At 35.1% G+C, this 24630-nt stretch overlaps 1 protein-coding gene across 6 annotated transcripts in view; it reads left to right on the forward strand.

Annotated features, from left to right (window-relative positions):
• Positions 1–24630, forward strand: part of Tomosyn (syntaxin-binding protein tomosyn) — an 870373-nt gene that overhangs the window by 776246 nt on the left and 69497 nt on the right. For 5 of the 6 annotated variants that reach the window (XM_076202137.1, XM_076202138.1, XM_076202142.1 and 2 more), the window contains 2 exons: positions 4753–4836; positions 22421–22516. In XM_076202137.1, coding sequence (XP_076058252.1) covers positions 4753–4836; positions 22421–22516 — 180 coding nt within the window. The remainder of the gene's footprint in view (positions 1–4752; positions 4837–22420; positions 22517–24630) is intronic. The other variant, XM_076202139.1, reaches the window with a different exon arrangement.

Below are 24630 nucleotides of genomic sequence, written 5' to 3' on the forward strand. Positions count from 1 at the left end.
TTTATACACCAAAGGCAGTTTTTCACCTTACAAGGGAGGTAGCCAAAAGATTTATATATATATATATATATATATATATATATATATATATATACACATATATATATATATATACACAAACACACAATCGGCAGAGAGATGGCGACGATTGGAACTCCGGAAAAAATTAAATTTTCATAGATTTCAATGACGAGGAAGTACCTGTATTTTATCAACAGGGAAAGGGAAAGCTCATGGTGTAGTGGGCTGGTGGGGATAGAAAGTGGAGATAATTATTTCTATGGATTTAATGAGGGAGATGATGACAACTTCCCCCGATTAGCAAGTCTAGAGGTAAAACTAGAGAAAATGAATGAACAGTGGGAGGTTAGGTACAGTCAGTTTACATAGATTACACAAAGAGTTGATAAATTGGAAGAACTATAGAAGGAGAACCAAAACCTAAATAAAGAAATAGAAGAATTGGAAAGACAGTTAAAAGAAGTAAAATATGAGAATGAGGAATTAAAGAATAATAAAGAGAATAAAGAGTCCATAGCAAAAGAGGGGCACGGTTGGAGAAAAGTTCAAGAGAACAGCAAAATTTAATTTAGAGATATAGTGACACAGCAGATGAAAGAACAAACTAAGGACGCAGTTATTAAAGTGATGAGGGAAAAGGAGAATATAGTAAGAGACTTAATGGATAAAAAAAATGTGAATGTATAATTATATTAGGGATGGAAGAGAAGCATAATCCAAATAGGACTACAAGATTAAAGGAGAAGGAAAAAGTAAACAAGATATTAGAAGTACTTCAAGAAGATGAACAAGAAACAAGGAAAGAAATTGAAGAAATAGACTAGGGAAATGCAATACAGATAAGGCCAGACCAATTAAGGTTAAATTCAGGTCATACACGACAGCAGAGACAGGGAAACTAGGAAAAAGTTATCTATATAAACAGGTATGGATAAAAAGATGAATAAAGAGGAAAGAGAGGATGAGAAAACAAAAAATCTAGAAGCTAAGGGGAAAAAATGAGAAAAGAACAGACAAAGAGAAATTTCAATTGGAGAGTAGTGGTTATGAAAGTGAGGAAATGGTTCATAGAAGAGAAAAATGGAAGGGAAACATAAAACACGATGGAAGTAGCAGAAAATTAAAAGGGTCCTTCACAAATATAGATGGCTTAATTACAGGCTTGAATGAACTGAATGATTACCTGAAGGAAAAAGAACCACACATAATGGGAATTGTAGAGGCAAAATTGAAAGGTCCACTACCACCCAACAGTGTAGGACATGGTACATATAATTATTGGATTAGAAACAGAGAAGTAAAACAAGGGGGTGAAGTTATGTTCCTGACTAAGAAGGATATAAATGTGAGGAATGTTACATATGGAAAAAATAGAGTAGAGATGATTATAATGGCATTGGAGGACAGGGATGCAAAGAGCAAGAAGTTTGTGGTAAATTATGTGCCTTCTAAAACAGCTTCACGGGAAGAGAGAGAACACAAAAATATGTTAGAAGACACAAGGATAACACTAAATATGATACTAGAAGATGGAAGAAGAATAGTTATAATGGGTGACTTTAATTGTAAAGAAATCTGCTGGGAAGAGATGACAGTGAAAGGTGGAGACGACCTATGGAGAAATGTATTACCTGATATGATTATAGAACATACAATGACACAATGGATACAAGAAGAAATGAGGAAGAACCATTAAGACTATACCTAATAATCACATCAGAACCTGAAATAGTGGACAAGATTGAATATAAGACACCAATAAGTAAAAGTGACCACATATTAGTGGAACTGGAACTAAATGAGGAAAAATACATAGGAAAAAATGAACAATATAGAAAGGGAAGATTGATGTATGGAAAAAAAGTTATGAGAAAATAAGGCAAATTAAAAAAAAAAAAAAAAAAAAAGCAGATTGGTAAAGGATACACATGGAGGAAACAACAGTAGAAGAGAAATGGAAAAATTTTGGCAACAATTTATAAAGGAGTGGAAAAGGATGTTCTAAGACAAAAACAAGAAAAAGGATATGTAAAATGCTGGTACAACAAAAGATGTAGTGGGTTAAAAGACAAAAGGGATAATGCTTGGGTAAAATGGAAGACTAGTTATAGAAAATAATATGTACAAGTGCACAGAGAAGAAAAGAGAAAATATGAAAAGGATGTCATAGAAAAATGTAGTGTGTGTGTGTGTGTGTCTACATTGTGTGTGTATATACATATAAATAACAAGTTTTTTTTTTTTCCTTACAAGGGAGGTAGCCAAAGGCATAAATCCACTCCCATTTCATCTCCACATACTTCACTCCCATTCACCACCCCACCCTCCCTCTTTTCTTGGCTCCTGAATGATGGATCATCCTTGCATCTTGCCCATTGCTCTGGGTTAGAAGGAATACAGCAAGACACAACACATCCAAATCAGCCTTACTGTGGATGTGCTGTGTCTTGTTGCATTGCGTCTAACCCAAGGCAGTGGATGAGATGCAGGGATGGCCTGTCATCCAGGAGGAGCCAAGAAAAGAGGGAGGTAGGGTAGTAAATGGGAGGGAGTATGTGAGGATAAAATGGGTGGGAGTGGATGTATGCCTTTGACTTTGGCTACCTCTTTTGTAATAGGGAAAAACCCTTGGTATATATATATACATATATGTGTTTGTGTGTGTCATCCAGGAGGAGCCAAGAAAAGAGCGAGGTAGGGTGGTAAATGGGAGGGGAGTATGTGAAGATAAAATGGGTGGGAGTGGAGTTATGCCTTTGACTTTTGCTACCTCTCTTGTAATAGGGAATAAACCTTGGTATATATATGTATATACACAAGCATAAACACCAGACTAAAAGTGGGAGGTTTAATGCCTGATGTTGTGGTCCTAGTCCTAAGACCGTCTTCATTGGTGTGCTGAGGTATAGTGATCAAAGAGTTCATTATATAGGCTGGTTCTGGAACTGGGGGAGGTAGTCCACACTGTCAAAGTTGCCTGGGTTCCCCCCTCCTTCCTCCAGTGGAAACGAGAACCAGACAACTGGTCACAACCTAACATAGACAGTTATTCACAATGGTTCTCACATAGTCTTAAAAATTCACAAGGAAATTAATACAATCAAATTAATAAGATAATTGTACAACAACTAAACAAGAAAGATACAAGTCCTGTCAATGAGTACTAAACAGCTGGTCATAACCTTACACAGACAACTGTTTACAATATTCTTTACATACATTCTTTTATTCACAAAGAAATAAAAATAATACAAAAAATAAATACCAAAATACACATACTGTAGCGAATACAAAACATGCCACGTTCACACACAAGATCAACTCAACCTTGTATACACAGTTGGTCACAACCTTGCACAGACAACTGCTTACAATTGTTTCTATTTACATTCTTAAATCCAAAGTGAATAAAATCCAATGAAATACACACACATAAAAAAGGAAATCAAACATGTCATGTTCATTTATACTGTAAACCAACATTATAAACAATGGTTTGTGTTCTTTGTGAACTTTGTGTCCTCTCACTCAAAATATTAACACTGTTTACACACTATGTTGAGTCTCTCATCGTGTTCCTTGTGCCTAGGCAGATTGGATTTAAGTCTATGCACCTGTTTACACTGACTTCTTTTGTTGTCTATGCTTCTAGGAATAATCTTCTTTTCTTTAACTTGTATCTGTGCATCTCTCTCACTCCTTTCCAATCTATGTTGTGTTGTTGTTCGTTGATGCAAGGTTTTGACCAGTTGTCTGGTTCTTGTTGCCACTGGAGGAGGTGGGAGTCTGGTCAGCTTCGACAGTTCCAGAAGCAGCCAATATAATGAGTTCTTTTATCACTGTACCACATCACACCCCTGTAGACATAAATAGGACTATGTAACATGAGGCATTAAACCTCCCACTTTGAGTTTAGTGTTTACACTTCATATATATATATATATATATATATATATATATATATATATATATATGTATGTGTGTGTGTGTGTGTGTGTATATATATATATATATATATATATATATATATATATATATATATATATATATATATATGAATTTAGTGGTGTCCCCATATACAGATGGGTCTTTATGTGAACATACTGAAGAATGAACTGTTATGAGGAAAATTGTATCCATGGTAGAGATGTGTAATTAAAATTCATTTAGTCTAATAGGAAATATATGCTCTAATGTTTGGTTTCTGTAGGGCTTGTGACATGTAATCAAACAGTTCCTGAATGGTTTGTGTTTTTATATAAAGACCCCATGTATGTGTGTGTGTGATCACATGTGTTTTATATGTGTATGTGTTCATATACATACACACATAAATATATTTGTATATATGTATATTTATATATATGTGCATGTATATATATTATATATATATATATATATATATATATGTATACATATATATAAATTTCTTGTTTTAAAGCAGACCTACAAAAGTACAGCCTAACAGGATATACTGTACCCCAGTTGAATGAACAGAGTTGATGAATCAATGCTTCTCTTTTGTATCATTAATCTTTAAGATAAGATTGCATGAGTAGTAGTTTTTCACAGTGTTTCATATTTATAAGCTCATGTATTTGTTTTAGGTGTCTACTTTTCAGTAAAATTACTATTTGTTTAATATGGTAAGGTATGTCACCTCTGTTCATTGTCAGTATCAGGTACTGACACTCTAGACACACCTAATACAATCTCTTCCTTCACACATAGTTTTCAGACGAGGAAGACTGGGATTGTAGATCCCATGTTATCCATTTGGGGCCAGCAAATATTCGTTAATGAGGATACAGATCAGTAAGTTAACATGAAACACAACTTGACCACTTATCTCCCTTGTTCCACCTGCACTGTTTGTCAAAGTCCATCCTTGTTACACTCAGGGCATGTCCAACGCCACTTCCTTAACACCAGGAACCATGCAAGTCACTGCATTCATGGTTACTCTTTATCAATAATTAATGTTAAGTATGTAATTACCTTGTGATGATTGCAATGTAAGCATGGCATGATCATCGCTGTAGACCACAGAGTTACTTTAAAAGAATTATAGTATTAACAGTATAATGTGTGGAAAATTATAGCAAAAATTTTTGAAAAGATTACAAACTTAGTAAGTGATCTCAGATTATGGTAAATCACACAGCACACACAACTAGGTAAATAAATACACACACACATACACACACCACAGGGTAATAGACGTTTGGAACAAGTTAGATGAAAATCTGGTGTGTGCAAAAACAATACACGAATTTAAAAACAGTGTAGATAAAACAAGATATGAAGATGGGACACCACGAGCATAGCTCCCCTTCCTGTAAAATACAACTAGGTAAATACACATGCACACACACTCATTTTCAGAGAGAAAGAATTGACAATAAAAGGTGGTGAGGAATTCTGGGGCAACATTCTACTGGATTTGACCATTGATTATACATTGACTCAGTGGGGCAAAGAAAACACTAGATATAGGAACAATGAAGAACCATCAAAACTAGACTTGATATTCACTTCTGACCCTGAAATTGTGGATGAAATGAATTACAAGACACCAATTGGGAAGATTGACCACATACTAATAGAGTTCGAACTTAATGAACAAAATAATGTGAGAAGAAATGAGAAACACAGAGAAGGAAGATTAATGTACAACAAAATGGACTTTGTAAAACTTAGAAGAAAAAAAATCAAAAAGCTAACTGGGAATTTTTTTCAAATGATGAAACAAAAATGGAAGAGAAATGGAACATATTTAAAGAAAAATACAAAGAGGGAACAGATAGATATGTACATAAGAAGCAAAAAAGAGTTTACATAAAATGTTGGTATAACAAAAAGTGTAGTGATGCTAAAGATAGAAGAGACAAAGCCTGGAAAAGATAAAAAAAAAAAAAATACCAAATGGCAAACATACATCAAACTGAGAAATGAATATGTAGATATATACATAGAGAGGAAAAAAGAAACTACGAAAAAGATGTAATAGACAAATGCAAAGAGCAACCCAAACTATTTTACAGATATGTAAACGACAAAAGACAAACATGAAATAGTGAAACTGCACAAAGGAAACAAAGAATATATAGAAGATATAGAAATGGCTGAAGTAATGACAAGGCATTTTAGATCAGTATTTACAAAGGAAGTAAAAAAATAAACTCAGAAAGGGATCTAGGAGTAATTATCTTAATGACATGACACCAGACAAACATGTCAGTAAATTAGTCAGAGAAACTTTTAACTTATTAAGATCAATAAAAGTGGCCTTTGCACTACATGGATGTACAAATGGTAAAGAAAATACTAGTTACACTGATAAGACCAAAATTGGAATATGCAGCATCTGTATGGATGCCTAGTACCAAAAAAAAAAAAAAAAAAAAAATTAATGAAACTAGAAAGGATTCAAAGAGCAATGACAAAGATGGTATCAACACTGCAATTTGACATACAAACAAAAATTGGACAAACTAAATTTACCAACCCTGGAACAAAGAAGAGAAAGAGGTGATTTGGTAACCATTTACAGGACTATGAAATGGATGGAAATTCTTGATAGGGATGATCTACTAAAATGGAACAGAAGAAATACAAGAGGACACAAGAAGGAACTTAGCCCCTTCCATACGGTGCCGCACACGTAGGCGTCATGGGGAGCGAGTGTATTCGCGAGGCTGCCATATCGGCGTCTTGATTATATTTATTGTAGTCGCCCCTCCATAATGACATTCTTTCTAATTCTTTTGTAATCGCATTTTCTATGGTTATCAAAATTCACGGGTGAAGAGAGAACGATCGATATAAGCGGTGACTATATTTTATGATGCGAGTATTATTACGACACGTCGTACGGCTGGCATTGGCTGCTGCCACCGAGATCTAAGTCCATGACGCCTACGTGTGCGGCACCGTATGGAAGGGGTTAAGAAAGACAGTTACAGAAGAGATCTGAAAAAGAATAGCTTCCCACACAGAGTGATAGATATCTGGAACAAACTGAAAGATGCAACAGTGAGTGCTAAAACTATGCATGACTTTCAGGAAAAACTGGATGCAGAAAGATACAACAGTGGGTCTTTACGAGCATAGCTCTCTTCCTGCAAAATACAATTAGGTAAATACACACACAATTTGGTTATAGAAGTGGAAGATCATGTACCCTGCTTTTACTCAAGAAATTCAAGAGGACACAAGAAGAAACTTAAGAAAGACAGTTACAGAAGAGATCTGAAAAAGAATAGCTTTCCACACAGAGTGATAGATATCTGGAACAAAATTGATAAGGAAACAGTGAGAGCTAAAACTATACACGACTTTAAGAAAAAACTGGATGCGGAAAGATACAACGTCGGGTCACAACGAGCATAGCTCTCTTCTCGCAAAATACAACTAGGTAAATACACCTAGGTAGGTAAATATACACACAAGAATTTAAGAACAGATTAGATGCTGAGAGATACAAAGACAGGTCACTCTAAGCATAGCTCTTCTTCCTGTATAATACAACTATACCTAATGCAACAAGAACTGGCCGCTAAGGCAGAGTTAGGGAATTTCCTGGTGTTGCCACATCTCCATAGATAACACGGCCCGCATGGCTCACCCGCCCGCTCTCTCTCTCACTCTCTCTCTCTCTCTCTCTCTATATATATATATATATATAATGTATTTATCCATGGCGAGAACATGTGTGTGGATGCAATGCTTTCTGAATGCAGTGTGGGGGTGTGGCCAGAGAAGGGATGGAGTGGCAATGTCGCTCTCTTTCGCTCAAATGCCATGTCCACGACTCGAGGAAATGAAACCTTTGTATAGAAAACATTGCTTTGATTTTTACCTCAGTGGTGGTGTGTGACAAAAAATTATAATTATATGTGGCAACATTATAAAATTATAAAATAGAATTCAAGATAAAATAAAATTATAAAATAATTATATGTGGCAACACTGGGAGAATCCCCGTGCTCCGCCTTAACGGCCAGTTCTCGATGCAGCGAGTATAGGTAAGTACACACTTACAAAAAGCCTTCAACAAAGTAGCACACAAAAAATTATTTTAAAAAACTGGAAAACATAGTAGGGTTACAAGGTGAATTAACTGGATGAAGTATTTCTTGCATGGCAGAAAAATGAGAGTAGTGCTCAAAGGAAAGAGTTCAACTTGGGAGGAGGTGATTTGTGGAGTTCCATAGGGGTATTGGCTCCAATAATGTTTGCTATTTATATGAATGACATGGATGAAGATGTGGATTGTTACATGAGCTTTTACAGATGATGCAAAATTGCTGAGGAAAGTGAATACTGAAACAGATTGTAAATCACTACAGAGAGACCTAAACAAGGTTTGGAAATAGAGCCAAAAGTGGGAAGTAGACCTCAACATAAAGAAATGTAGCATAAGGAGTTCAGAAAAAGTAAAAAAAGAATATCAGGACAAGTATAAAATTGGAACAAAGGAGGTAATGAAAGTGGGATCTGAAAAAGACACACAAATAAGGCCTAGACTAGAGTATGCTGCAACACTCTGGTCACCCAGAACCAAAAAAAAATATAAAGAAAATTGAACAAATCCAGAGAGCAGCCTTTCATGGCACTAACACTTTCAAACCTGTCAGTGAGGCTAAATACAGAAGAGACAAAGCCTGGAAAAGATGGAAAAGAGACAAAAAAAAAAACATCCAAATGGCAAACATATATAAAACATAGGAATGAATGTGTGAAATACGCAGCAAAGAAAAAAGAAACTATGAAAAAGATATAGACAAATGTAAGGATCAACCTAAACTCTTTTACAGATACGTAAATGATAGATTAAAAGGCAAACACAAAATTGTAAAACTGCGTGAAGGGGATAAAGAATATATAGACGACACAGAAATGGCAAAAGTTATGATCAGATATTTCAGGTCTGTTTTTACAATTAACCCCTTCCATACGGTGCCGCACACGTAGGCGTCATGGACTTAGATCTCGGTGGCAGCAGCCAATGCCAGCCGTACGACGTGTCGTAATAATACTCGCATCATAAAATATAGTCACCGCTTATATCGATCGTTCTCTCTTCACCCGTGAATTTTGATAACCATAGAAAATGCGATTACAAAAGAATTAGAAAGAATGTCATTATGGAGGGGCGACTACAATAAATATAATCAAGACGCCGATATGGCAGCCTCGCGAATACACTCGCTCCCCATGACGCCTACGTGTGCGGCACCGTATGGAAGGGGTTAAGAGCTTACAGATTTGGGAAGATGGACAATGAGAAAAAAAAAAACTAAAATGAAATAGATAAGGTAACACAGAAAGAAATAAGAGACCAAATAAAAAACCTAGATATTAGGAAATGGCATGGATTGGATGGAATTCCAAATTGGATACTGAAAAAATGTATAGATGAGTTGACGGATGAATTATACAAGATAATAGACAATTCACTCGAAGAAGAAAAGGTACTGCAAGATTGGAAAGATGCAAACATAGTACCAATATATAAAGGAGGAAATAGGGAAGATCCTACAAACTTCAGACTATCCCTTACAAGCACAGTAGCAAAAATATGTGAAAAATCATCGGAAATAGATGGACCAAACACTTGGAAGAAAATAAAATAGTAAACCCTAAACAATTTGGCTTTAGAAATGGAAAATCGTGTACCACAAACTTAATATACTTTTACTCAAGATTAATTGAGATAATACAAGAAAGAGATGGCTGGGCAGATTGTGCCTTCTTGGACTTCTAGAAGGCATTTGACAAAGTACCATATAAAAAGTTAATGAAAAAAATTGAAATAATAGGAGGAATACAAGGTAAGCTACTGGAATGGATGAAGGATTTCTTAATTGGGAGAAAAATGAGAGTGGTACTTAGAGACAAAAATTCAAACTGGGAAAATGTGAAGAGTGGCGTCCCGCAAGGCTCTGTGTTGGCTCTTTTAATGTTTGCCATATATATAAATGATATGGATGAGGGAGTAAATTGTTACATGAACTTCTTTGCTGATGATGCCAAATTACTCAAGAGAGTAAGAACAGAAGAAGATTGCAGATTGCTACAAGAAGACCTAGACTAGATAAAATATGGGAATGGAGTCAGAGGTGTGAAATGAACTTTAACATTAAGAAATGTAGTATAATGGAATTTGGAAAAAACAAAAATAGAGTATTGGGTCAATATAGAATTGGAAACAAGGAAGATTCAGAAAGGGACCTGGGAGTGATCATCTAAAGTGACTTGACACCTGATAAACATGTCAATAAATTATTTGGAGAGACTTTTAACTTATTAAGATCTATGAAAGTGGCCTTCAACTACATGGATGAAGAAATTGTAAAAAGAATAGTGGTTACACTAACAAGACCTAAACTAGAATATGCTGCAACACTATGGGCACCTAGCACAAAAAAGAACATAAGAAAACTAGAAAGAATCCAAAGAGCAGCAACAAAAATGGCACCTACACTATCAAATTTGACGTACGAACAAAGATTGGAGAAATTACATCTATCAACACTGGATGGAACAGAGAAGAGAAAGAGGTGATTTGTTGACTATTTAGAGAATTATGAAAGGGATGGAAATTCTCGATAGAGACGACTTATTAAAATGGAACAGAAGAGAAACAAGAGGACACAAAAAGAAGCTAAAGAAGGACAGTTACAGAAGAGACCTGAAAAAGAATAGCTTCCCACATAGAGTGATTGATGTCTGGAACAAACTAAACAGAGAAACAGTGGGTGCCAAAACCATACACGATTTTAAGAATAAACTAGGTAAATACACACACACACACATGTCGATAGAGGTGACAATGAAGTTTGGACTCCAGAGAAAACAGCAAATTTTGAGGATCACAATGACAAGGAAGTACCTGTGTTGTATTAATAGGGAAGGGGAAAGCTCGTGGTGTAGTGGGGAGGTGAAGAAAAAGGAGAAGGTGAGGGATTACTGAGGAAAATGGAAGGAAATGAGAAAGGGGACAAATGGGCCCAGGATCTTAGAAGCGTAAACAAACGGGTGGCAGAATATACAGATGAACAACAAGGAAGCAGAGGTGTGAAGAGCAGAAATATAGATAATAGCAGCTCAATGGAAAGAGATGATAACTGCTTTTATGGATTTAAAGAGAGGAGGAGAAAACCTCCCCCGACTAGTAAATCTAGAAGAGAAACTAAAAAAAAAATGAAGAATGGAAGGTTAGGTTTGACCAATTAACTCTAGTTGGAGAGAAAGTTGATAAACTGGAAGAACTAAGAAAAGATAATCAAAATCTAACTAAAGAAGTAGAAGAATTAAAAAGACAGTTAAAGGAAGCAAAGGAAGAGAATGAGGAATTAAAGAATAATAATAAAGAAAATAAAGAGTCCATAACAAAAGAAGTAAGTGGTTGGAAAAAGGTTTAAGAGAATAACAAAATTGAATTTAGAGATATAGTGAAATAACAGATGAAGGAACAAACTGAAAACACAGTTATTAAAGTGATGAGAGAGAAGGAGAATATAGTAAGAGACTTAGGAGATAAAAAGAAATGCATAATTATATTAGGGATGGAAGAGAAGTATAATGTAAATAGGACTACAAGAATAAAGGAGGAAAATGAAAAAGTACATAGTATATTAGAAGTAGTTCAAGAAGATGAACCAGAAATAGGGAAACAAATAAAAGAACTGTATAGGCTCGGGAAATACAATACTGATAAGACCAGACCAATTAAGATTAAATTCAGGTCACAAATGACAGCAGAGAGTATCTTAGCAAAAACAGGGAAACTAGCAGACAGTGAGCAATTTAAACAGGTATGGATAAAAAGAGAAATGAATAAAGAGGAAGGAGAGGATGAGAAAACAAAAAGACTAGAAGCTAAGGAAAAAACGAGAAAAGAACAGAGACAGAAAAAGAGAAATTCTAATGGAGAGTAGTGAATATGAAAGTGAGGAAATGGTTCATAGAAGAGAAAAATGGAAGGGAAACAGAAAACATGATGGAAGTAGCAGAAAATAAAAAGTGTCTTACACATATATAGATGGATTAATAACAGGCTTGAACGAACTCAATGATTACCTGAAGGAAAAAGTACCAGACATAATGGGAATTGTAGAGACAAAATTGAAAGGTCCATTACCACCCAACAGTGTAGGATATGGTGCATATAATTGTTGGATTATAAATAGAGAAGTAAAACAAGGGGGTGGAGCTATGTTCCTGACTAAGAAGGATATAAATGTGAGGAATGTCACATATGGAAAGAATAGAGTAGAAATGATTATAATGAAAGTGGAGGACAAGGATAGGAAGAGCAGGAAGTTTGTAGTAATTTATGTGCCTCCTAAAATGGCTTCATGGGAAGAGAGAGAACACAAAAATATGTTAGAAGACACCAGGATATCACTCAGTAAGACAATGGAAGATGGAGGACAAATAATTATAATGGGTGACTTTAATTGTAAAGAAATCTGCTGGGAAGAGATGACAATGAAGGGTGGAGATGACCTATGGGGAAATGTATTACCTGATATGATTATTGAACATACAATGATGCAATGGATACAAGAGAATACTAGGTATAGAAATGAGGAATAACCATCGAGACTGGACCTAATAATCACATCAGAACCCGAAATAGTGGACAAGAATGAATACAAAACACCAATAAGTAAAAGTGACCACATAATGGATGAACTGGAACTAAATGAGGAAAAATACAAAAAAGAAAGAAAAAAAAATATATAGAAAGGTAAGATTGATGTATGAAAAAACAAACTTTGACAAAATAAAAGAATTCTTTCAAAAACCTGACTGGGAAAGAATACACAAGGAGGAAACAATAGTAAAAGAGAAATGGAGTATTTTGACAAAAATTTATAAAGGAGTGGAAAAGTATGTCCCAAGACAAAACCAAGAAAAAGGATATGTAAAGTGCTGGTACAACAAAAGATGTAGGGAGATAAAAGACAAAAGGGATAAAGCTTGGATAAAATGGAAAAAAGACACAAAACCTGAAAAATGGAAAATATATACTAGTTATAGAAATGAATATGTACAAGTGCACAGAGAAGAAAAGATACAAAAAAGATGTCATAGAAAAATATAAAGATCAACTAGAATTATTTTACAGATTTGTAAAACTGAAAAACAAAGAAGAATTAGAGAAACTACGACAAGGAGTCGAATACACAGAGGAAATAGAAATGGCAGAAATTATGAATAAGCATTTTAAATTGGTGTTTACAAGGGAGAACATACAACCTTGAGATATTGAATGGGAGGAGAGAGTTCCCCCCTATCAAAGAGATAGAAGTATCAAGAAATGAAATAATGAAACACTAGAGTAATCTCAATGTCAGAAAATCACATGAACCAGATGAAATGGCAAACTGGATTTTGAGAGAATGCAGGAATGAACTAACAGACAAAATACATAGCCTAATAAACAGTTCATTGAAAGAGGGAAAAGTTCCAGAAGATTGGAAAAGAGCAAATATAGTACCACTATATAAAGGGGGAAACAAGGAAGACCCTACTAATTATAGACCGGTCTCTCTTACAAGTACAATAGCTAATGTCAGTGAAAGAATTATCAAAACTAGATGGATAAAGCATTTGAAAAAAAAAAGTACTAAATCCAAGGCAATTTGGATTTGGACAAGGACAATCATGCGTCACAAACTTAATGTGCTTCTATTCAAGGCTAATAGATGTAATACAAGAAAGAGATAGATGGGCTGATTGTGCATTTCTAGACCTGAAAAAAGCTTTTGATAAGGTGCCACATAAGTAGTTGCCTAAGAAATTAGAAATTTCAGGAGGAATACAGGACAGACTACTGAAGTGGATGGAAGACTTCTTGCATGAAAGAAAAATGAGAGTGGTGATAAGAGACAAACACTAATTGGGATGAAGTGATAAGTGGTGTTCCACAAGGAACAGTTTTGGCCCCAATAATGGTTGCTATATATATATTAATGATATGGATGAAGGAATTGAAAGTTATATGAGCTTCTCTGCGGATGATGCAAAATTGTTGAAAAAAGTGAACACTGAAGAAGATTGTGAGTCGCTACAGAGTGATCTCAATAAAGTATGGAAATGGAGTAGGAAGTGGGAGATGGAATTCAATATCAAAAAGTGTAGTATAATGGAATTTGGAAGAAGCAAAAAAAAGTAGAAAATGAGAAGGATCTGGGAGTCATTATTATGAATAATATGTAACATATAAACAAAATTTTTGGAGAAACTTATAATTTAATAAGATCAATGAAAGTGGCATTTACATACCTGGATGAAGAAATGGTGAAGAAAATACTAGTTACTTTGATAAGACCAAGGTTGGAATATGCAGCGACGATGTGGTCACCAAGTACAAAAAAATGTATAACAAAACTTGAAAGAATACAAAGAGCAATTACAAAACTAGCACCAACACTCAGAACTATCATATGAAGAGAGGCTAACAAAAATTGAACTACAGACATTAGAGCAAAGAAGAGAGAAAGGAGACTTGATAACTATTTATAGAATCATGAAAGGCAATAGCAGCAATGGACCATCTTTAAACTAATTTTTGGGGAGAGAACCCATTACAAAATTAAAAGAAGAGAAATGTTTGGGAGTGTCAATAAAAGACTAGTTACCTGACAGACATATCAACAGGATTTTGGAAGAGATGTACAGACTGCTGCAGAAGATTAAAATTACTTTTCACTCTATGGATGAAGAGAAATATCAAAGATTGGAATATGCATCAGTAATATGGTCCCCACACAGAGTGAAGGATATAAGCAAAATAGAGAGAATACAAAGGGCAGTAACCAAACTGGTCCCCAGTCTGGCAGATAAACTACAAAAGGAAAGACTAAAAGTACTGGGTATGCCAGCTTTGAATGATTAAAGAGAAAGAGGTGACATGATTACAGTATTCAGGTTACTAAATGGAATAGATTGTATTGACAAAAGAGATCTGAATAAGGATGGGAGCAGTTTGAGAGGTCATGATAAGAAATTAAGACCACGTGTCTAAAAGATGTGAAGACTTGTTTTGTAGACCAGATTTACTAAACTGGTAATCTATGTCTTCATATTAACAATCTCATCAAATACAAAGCCTATTTATGTTGTTTATCCATAAATAACTTGTTATTGAAAATTTAAACATCTGTTGTCAACATATGGTACACTAGTAAACAAATGTTGTTTTGCATTACCAACATTATCTATGGGTACAATATTCATGAAAAAAAGGGTAGTAAAAGCAAAAGAAAGATTTATGGTTCTGGTGTTATTTTATAACAATATGATAAATACTTTACATTAAAAAAACTACATCAGAATCTTCATGTTGACTTAGCTACAAATTTTATAACAGATTACTGGTAGTATTTAAATTGTTCACATGGAGTACACAAGGTATGACAATTACTGTGTTAACATTTTACATTAAAAAAAAGAACATTGATGCATTACATGAAAAATTACATCAGAGTTCTTATATTGTAGGACCAACTTTTACACAAGGAATATGAAAATTCTATATTTTTTTGGCCACAAATAGGGAGTTGACTTTTACATAAAGACGAATTTTACTCCCAAGATATATATACTGTATATATATATATATATATATATATATATATATATATATATATATATATATATATATATATATATATATATATATATACAGTGCCCACAATGGAAAATTCCCCACCATTTTTTTTATTTATTTATTTATTTTTATTTTTTTTTAAATACACAAAAGTATAACTTATATTCATATTATTGCATCCTTATTATGTAGATTTAGTATTTAGTCATATTCCCTTTGTTTTTCAGCAGCATTTAAAGCCTCTCAGGCATGGATGTGGCTAGTTTCTCGAAATAAGAGGTGTCCATAGTAACCCACAACTTTTTCAGGTCCTCCTTCAGCTTTGCAATAGTAGTGAGGTGACACTTTTCCACTTCATCTTTTATTATGTTTTAGGAATTTTTATTAGGTTAAGGTCAGAGGAATTACCAGGCCACTCCAACAGAGGAATATTATTGTTTGCCAGGAATTTTTTCACATTTTTGGCCCTGTGGGATGGGGCACCATCTTGCATGAAAAAATCACACTCATGAATACCCCACATAGGAAGAAATTGTTCCCTCAGCACTTCAGTGTAGGTATTGGCCTTCATTGTAACATTCTTGGGGAGGAAATAGAGTCCACCCCTGCCCTTTTCACCACTAAAGCACCCCCACACCGTAACACTATCCGGATGTTTCACGGTCTTAATCGTGTACCATGGGTCATACTGGGACACTTCACTGGGCCTCCTTAGCACTTTGGAGACCATCCTGACAAATTGGAATGTGCTCTTGTTGCTCCACATTACCTTCTTCCACTGCTCTAATGTTCAGTCCTTGTATTTCTTTGCTAATGCAATCCTTTTCTTCATCCGTCCCATGAGTAGTTTTTTTGGTGCACAACAACAGGGCAACTTAAGGTCCTTTTGGAAGCGATGTTGGATGGTGCGGATGGCAACATTTTTTTAATAACTCAGGGTGGTTATTTTTTAATTCTGCTGCTATTATGGATGGATTAATTTTTACTTCACACTTTAGGATGCAGTCAGTCGTAGGAGTAGTCTTCCTCTTGCCCCCAGAGCCTGGTTTCCGTGGTGGTGTGGTGTTGGGTGGGAGCTTGGCTGCCTCCATTTTCAGCCTGTAAATGGACCATCGGTTCACGCTCACTTCCTCCACTACACATTTCCCAGGCATTCCCTGCTGCAATAGGGTGAGAGCACAGGTCTTCTCCATGTTGAGCTTCTTACACTCCATTGTGATTAGCTGGAGTCATTTGGTAGGGCTTCAAAGTGGTGAGGAGATCCAGTGATGTGTCCTGGTAAGACCCACATTACACGATTAAGACTGTAAAACATCTGGATAGTGTTATGGTGTGGGGGTGCTTTAGTGGTGAAAAGGGCAGGGGTGGACTCTATTTCCTCCCCAAGAATGTTGCAATGAAGGCAAATAACTACATTGGAGTGCTGAGGGAGCATTTGCTTACTATGTGGATATTCATGAGTGTAATTTTTTCATGCAAGATGGTGTCCCATTCCACAGGGCCAAAAGTGTGAAAAATTTCCTGGCAAACAATAACATTCCTCTGTTAGAGTGACCTCAAAATTCCCCCAACCTTAACCTGATAGATAATGACTGGAACATGATAAAAGATGAAATGAGAAGTGTCGGCCCACCACTATCACTGAGCTGCAGGAGGACCAGGAAAATTTGTGAGTTACTATGTACACCTCTTATTTTGAAAAACTAGCCACATCCATGCCTGAGAGGCTTTAAATGTTGCTGAAAAACAAAGGGAATATGACTAAATACTAGATGTATACATAAGGATGCAATAAAATTAATATAAGTTGTACTTTTGTGTATTTTTATAAAAAATAACATAGTGGGAACTTTTCCATTGTGGGCACTCTGTATATATATGTATACAGACACTCCTCAACTTACGTTTTAGTTAGGTTCCGAATGGCCGAACATAACGTGAAAATGAACGTAAGTTGTCACTGTACTATACATCCATAAATTCTATTACCGTTTCTTAGAAAACACCCCTAAATCATTAATTATAAACATAACATTGTAAAATAATAACATTAATTTCAAATAAATTAAATTCAAGCAACATAAATTGAGATGGTGGAGGAGAAGGAGGAGGGGGAGGAGGAGGAGGAGGCAAGGCATGTTCAGTCTCTCGTTTGTGCCATGTAAACAATGGACGCAGCATCATGCGTAAGTATCGTTTGAACTACGGAGAGCGCGCTAAACTAAAAAATTCACTCAAATTTTTTTTTTTTTTTACAATTTTTTCTTTACAGTCAGTTCAAACGTAAAATGAAAAAAACGTAAAACAAATGAACGTAACTAGAGGAGCGTCTGTATATATATATATATATATATATATATATATATATTTATGTATGTATATATTTATGTGTACATATATTTGTGTGTGTATATATATAAACACACAGTACTTGTCAAATTATGCAGTGCCTACCCCTTGCATCAGCATATTTATGATGAAAATAGGAAGGCATTTTCTGAGATGAAGTTATGTTGATAGAATGTGTCTGGCAAAACACTGCTGTCACGCTGGGCCAACAGAGTAGAATATAAGGGAGAACCCAGCCAGTTGCTCCTAGACTGCCATGGAAAGAGCATTAACAGGTAACCCCTCTCTTCAGGACCTTGCCTTTTTTCACACTGGTTTTCTTTTTTTCTCTAGGGTCTGTATCATTACCATAGCCCCTACAAAGGAATCTAAATATATAATTGCCCAAATCATTGGACTAAAAAAGGCAATCTATGGAACTAAAGAAATAAATCAGTGAAATGTTGAAGGTGTCCAAGTGCAAAATCAAGAGATACATCTTGTGATTTTGGGAGGGAGGAGGGCTGGAGATACCATTCCAGTAATCTGGTACAAGGGGTCCTAAGACAACTTTTCCCTCAAAGATTTTGCTTTTGTCAATGGATTTGACTCTATGCTTTATAGTGTTCAAAACCCTTAGAGAAGTCTTTTTAGGATGCCTTATCCTGGGTTTCTGGGATGGTATCTCCATCCTCTCCTGAAATCACATGATGTACCTCTTGATTTTGGACCTGGACATCTTCAACATTTCACTGATTTCTTTAGTTCTATGGCCTGCCTTCTTTTTCCAATGATTTGGGCAATTGTATCTTTAGCTAATTCCTTTGTAAGTGGCATGGTAATGATGCAGACCCTAGGGAAATGAAGAAAATCAATATGAAAAAAGGCAAGGGCCCAAAGAGAGGGGTTACCTGTAAATGCTCTTCCCACAGCACTGTGGGAGCAACTGGCTGGGTTGTTCCTCATGTTCTACTGTGTTGGCCCAGCATGACAGGAGGGGGTTGCCAGATACATTTTATCTGCATAATTTTGCCCCACAAAATGCCTTCTTATTTTTGTAATGTATATGCAGACACAAGCGGTAGGTGCCGCATACTTTGATGAGTACTGTATATATACAAGTATACATACACATGTATAAATATATATATATATATATATATATATATAATAGAACCTTGGTTCTCTAACATCTCCCAAGTCAAATAGATAAATTTTGACCAAATAGCTTTGGTAGTCTGCCAGAATATTGGTTCATGACCAACCTAAGCAGAGAAGAATGGAAAATGGGGTGACATGCAGTTTTTTGTGGAAAAATATCACCCTGGTAAAGCTGTATCCAGCAGATCAATAAACTTGTTTCTGTCCTTGACCAAAATTGGTTCTGCAACAGTTTTCTAGAACAGATTGTGGTGGAGAAGTGAGGTTTTGCTCGCTTTATGTGTGTATATATATATATATATATATATATATATATATATATATATATATATATATATATACATGCTTTATCATTGAAATGTGGTGAAGGGTTTCATTGTTCAAATATGTTGGATGAATTTACAAGTATTTCTAATTTAATTCAGACCCATACCTACTGTGTCCAATTATTCACCAGAGGGTTGATCTAGTGCAGGTGGGATAGGGATGTGTAACTCAACATTCCTCCCTGGGAGCCACTGTGCATGGTGTCTTGTCCAGAGCATGGTGGAGCTGAATGGTGATGGGTCATGCACGGTAGATGGGTGAAGGGTTGCACGGCAAAACATGCTGGGGCTTGCACGGAAAAAAGGTATGGGTGCTGCACGGTATACTGCCTGCAGATGGTACACTGTGTAAGGATGGTGGATGGTGCACAGTGCAAGGCTGGGTACACACTGGCAAGGCAATGAGGCAGGTATGCTTGCCCTTTTGATAAACACTTGGCATCATTTCCACAGATATTGATTGGACTAAGTGTGTTTTTTTGTGTGTTTTTTGTTTTCATTTTCATTTTCTTACCTCTATACATACCAGACTTATACCAGTTTCATATGTATCTTAATTTTCATCATGAATAACTTAAAAAAAAAATTACTCTGTTGGTGATTTATAATAGCCTTTCCTTTTTTTTCACTTAGTCTTGTCAAGTATTTGTTATTTGTTAGATGCTTTACTGGTGTGTATCCAAGGTATTGCTTCTCTCTCTTGGCTCTTTCTCCTAACTCTGAGCTTGATGTTTTCCTCCTTACATTGTATAGGTTTAAAAGTTTGAAATAGCAGATTAATTTTCTTCATTTTAAAGGGAATATTTTGTTTTGGAAACTGATCAGAATGAAGGCTTTTTCTCAGCATTATGTCATACTTTTTGCATTTATATATCTTTTCTCAGATCAGCAAATGCTTCAGGTAGTGCTGACAGATGTATTGTTGTACACTTGCATTGAGTAATGTCATATTACTTTGATAATAGAATACAGTTAATTTTAAGAGCATTTGCCTGTAAGTAAAAGATGTCAGTCTACTTCACACATTCAGGTGACCATTAAGAAATAATAAGGAACTCTATTGTAGTTAAAAAAGTAGATATAGTAGTCACATCGCAGTAGTAAGTCGTGCCCTATTCCATCGAACACCCATCATGACAGGTAAAACCAGTGTACTATGTGTACAAATGTGTCCACGTGAAAGTTGCTGTATATAACAATTAACACATTGTACTCTCCATACACAAACCACACAATTCATGCTAGCATTCTTCAGTGATAGATCTAGCTGTCTTAATATAAAAGTAAATATATACAATGTATTTTCAAGATCTGAGTCATTTTGCAACTCAATTGAAAATGAAGCTAGATCCATGACTGAACTCTCATTGAAAATTAAGGTAACATGGCAAAGTGTGTTGGAGTTGTTGGGCTTATGTGGTGCTATTGATGAGTTTTATTTATTTATTATTGTTTTTTCAGGAAAACCAGTTGATTTTTTTTTCTGTAGAAATATTTTTATATGCCTTTTAGAATATATGATGCAGCCTGAATATGACATTGTTTTCTTTTCAGTCATAATAGAATACAGTCCAGTCTTACTTGACAATTGATAACTGCACAACTTGTTAAGCTAACTCTATATGCAGGTGGGGATGCACCAATGGAAACTGTTTACATGAAATATCATGGATAAATGGAGTTAATTTTGTTGGCAAAATGACACAAATATACATATGCTTATACCTCATTGTCGCATTTGTGTCTAAGTTGTTATCAACACTGCAGACACCTTTTATCCAAGATGTGCTTCCAACAGTAAATCCATTTGTGTTAGTCCACCCTAATATATAGAAAAACATGAATCAATAAATTATTTTTTCATTATTTTTATATATGAATTATGTCATTTTAGTATTGGCTAGAGAAAATTACATGATCAAGTACCACATTAAAGAAAGGCAATATTTAATATGATTGCTTCCTGTTTGCTGCCTAAATCAAGAATTGCATCCTTCCTCATTTGATTGTTGAGTGTCAGACAAAAATTGATGAATCCTTAGATATGCCTTTGCACAAGTAATGTTGTATAAATGTTGATTATGATGGTTTGGTGGTGTGAAGGTCTGGTGCCACAGCAAAGACAGAGTAGGACACCAGTTGACACACCATGGTAACCACAAGGTCAACAGTTTCTTATTTATTTTATTTTTATTGTTATTATTTTTTCTAACTTCTTTTTTCTGGTGAAAGCCTAGTTTGTAAAGGTGGAAGCTGTGAGATGAAGTTTACCTGGATTGCATATTGTTATTGGATTGTGTGCTTTGTTGGATGTTCTCACTACCTGTGATTACAATGTATAGATTGATTGCATACTTCACTTCTTTCGGATATTGCTGCATAGATCTCCTATGTTGAATTATGAATAAACATAAAAATCAGATTCAAATGCTTCTGCTTCACCATATTTTGGCAGTGGACATTTGCATAATAGTGATACAGATGCATGTTTGTTTTTTCATGTTGGACAAAGCAAGGTAAAGCATGTTTCAGAAAGTCCTTGTAATGTTAGTTGTAAGTAATAAAACAATCTTTTGTCTTCCAAAATTTTGTGTTTTAACATCTTAGTAAATTTTTATTGAAACTTATCATGACATAATTTTTTGTTTGGAAATATTAGTATTATGAAGACAATAAAAAAAAGGATTCATTCTTGGGGCATTTTTTTTTTTTTTTTTTTTTTTTTTTTTTTTTTTTTTTTTTTTTTTTTTTTTTTTTTTTTTTTTTTTTTTTTTTTTTTAATGTATTTATTTATTTATTTGTATGTTTATCTACAAATGTATTTATTTTGAGGCTCATATTGATGGGCTGTATTTCAAGAATTATGTCCAATTAATTGCAGCATCTGATATCCTGTGCATTTGTCCTTGCCAAGTCCATATCTATCAGCTCCACTAATCTTGCTCTGACTTTTCAGGATTGCCCGAACATTCTGCTTCACAAACTTTGGTCATGGCATGTACCTTTGTTCTCCTAGTGAAATCCAGAAGTTCACAATCTCTCTAGATTTCTGGTAAGTTTAGTGATAATTCATTCCTATCCAGTACCAAGGGTAAAGATTATTTTTTATCATTCTTACTGTTGTGTGTGTTTACCTTATTGTAATATACAGGAAAAGTCTAATTTTACTCAAATTAGTTTTTGGTATTTCCCAAATTTTTATTGCAATTTGAAATTACTGAAACTAACCCTAAAGTGTCACCTGCTTAAGCCATTCTCTTAAAACTGACTCCACAGTTGTGCTTCATGCATTGTCATGGGCATTGTGTTTGATGAATGGTGATTGTGTTAAGTGCAGCAGGCTATATATCAAATTTAGGAATTACAAAAATTAAGAAAGAACTAATGAGGATAAGATAGAATTGGAATGAAAATAATTGGAGAAAAGAGTGCCCCAGGCTGTTAGATATCAAATTTTGGAATTATGAAAATGAAGAAAGAGCTAGTGAGGAAAAGACACAGTTGGGATGTAAAGAATAGGAGAAAAGATGGGAGAATGATAATGTATTGATAACATATAATATTGAGAGAGAAAGGCTGGAGAAGAAAGCTTATGATAACCACCCACCAACAGTGATATTATTCATGTACAAAACATGCACCAGGAGCTAAATGATGGGGCTAGATTCCCTCACAATAATACTAAATGGCCTTTCTTAAAGCATATACAAAACAAATGACATGAGATATTGTTTTTGGAATTTTGAATTAGATTTATCAGATAAATAAGCTTAGAAAAATAGAATCAGGAGAGATAATATATGAATAACAAATTATGTAAAGATAAATACAACAAAAGGGAAAACAAAAGATAGGTTAATTAGGAAGACAGGGTGTTTGAACATGGCTGACACATCAGCAAAGTCAGAGCTTCTGACATCACTGATAATTATGTAATTCATACCAAAGGCTTTTTCCCCCTTACAAGGGATAAAAACCAGTCCCACCCATTTCATCCCCAACACACTCCACTCCCCTCCACCCTCCTCCCTCTTACCATGGCACCTCCTTGATGACAGGTCATCCCTGCATCTTGCCCCTGCCCTGGGTCAGAAGTAGTGTCACAAGATACAGCACATCCACAGCGAAGCCACTTCATTAAATTGGTGACCCCCTTCTCTGTCTCCTCATGCAGAAAAGGAGAAGACAGGAAGAAATCCCTTCGGGCTGCATCAATTTATTTCTCACACATACTCCCTCACCCCCATCCCCCACCCACTCCCCCTCATGCATCACAGCATCATCCATACACAACCATTCTCCATTCACCCCTATCTTCTGCCCTCTCCCATCCTTCCTTAATAGATATTCCCCACTTTCAAGGAAATGCCTATGTTGTGCTTACAAAAAAGTTGTGTTTTTCGAGGGACCACTAAGGTATGATAAGTATCCAGTTTGATATAGTGTATTAGCATAGAAAATAGAGGAAGGAAAAGAAGAAAAAAGGAAAAATGAACCAACAAAGCAAGGATTGGACATGAATAGATTCGAATCACCACTGGGAATAATACCAAAAAGAACTTGTTTGAATGATACCCCAAAGTCAACTCAAAGGTGGGACAACAATGTTTTTTCAGGGTTTCAAAGAGAAAGAGGACTATTGGGTAAAGGTTTAGATGTAGAAAGAAAAACTAGGTATAGCAATGTACCGGGTACTAAGGAATTGAGACATTAATGACTTGATGGAGGAATTAATAGATTTAAGAATTGATTATAGAGCAATGCACAAAGAGATAACCTATCTACAAAAAGCTAATGAAGAAATTAAAAGAGAGCTTAATGATCTAAAAAGTGAATTAATTATGAACAGAAGTGATAACAAAAGAAAAATGAAGACAGAAACAAAAATGAGGAATTGAAAAAAGAGGTCAAGGAACAAATACAAGCAGTGACTGAAAAAGTTGAAGAATCAATTAAAGAGATAGATCTCCTAGAAATAAAACATCAGTGGAAATAACAGCAAGAAAATTAGAAAATAACATTTAAAAAAACATACAACAGCAGGTAGAGGAAAATGCTAAAGACACGGTAATTAAAGTAATTAAAGAAAAGAAAAACTGGCTTAGAGACACAGAGGATAAAAAAAAATGCATTGTAGTTTATGGTATTAAAAGAAAAACATAATGT

This window comes from Oratosquilla oratoria, chromosome 18, assembly GCF_046742065.1.
Source record: "Oratosquilla oratoria isolate Oo_2021 chromosome 18, ASM4674206v1, whole genome shotgun sequence".
Lineage (NCBI taxonomy): Eukaryota > Metazoa > Arthropoda > Malacostraca > Stomatopoda > Squillidae > Oratosquilla > Oratosquilla oratoria.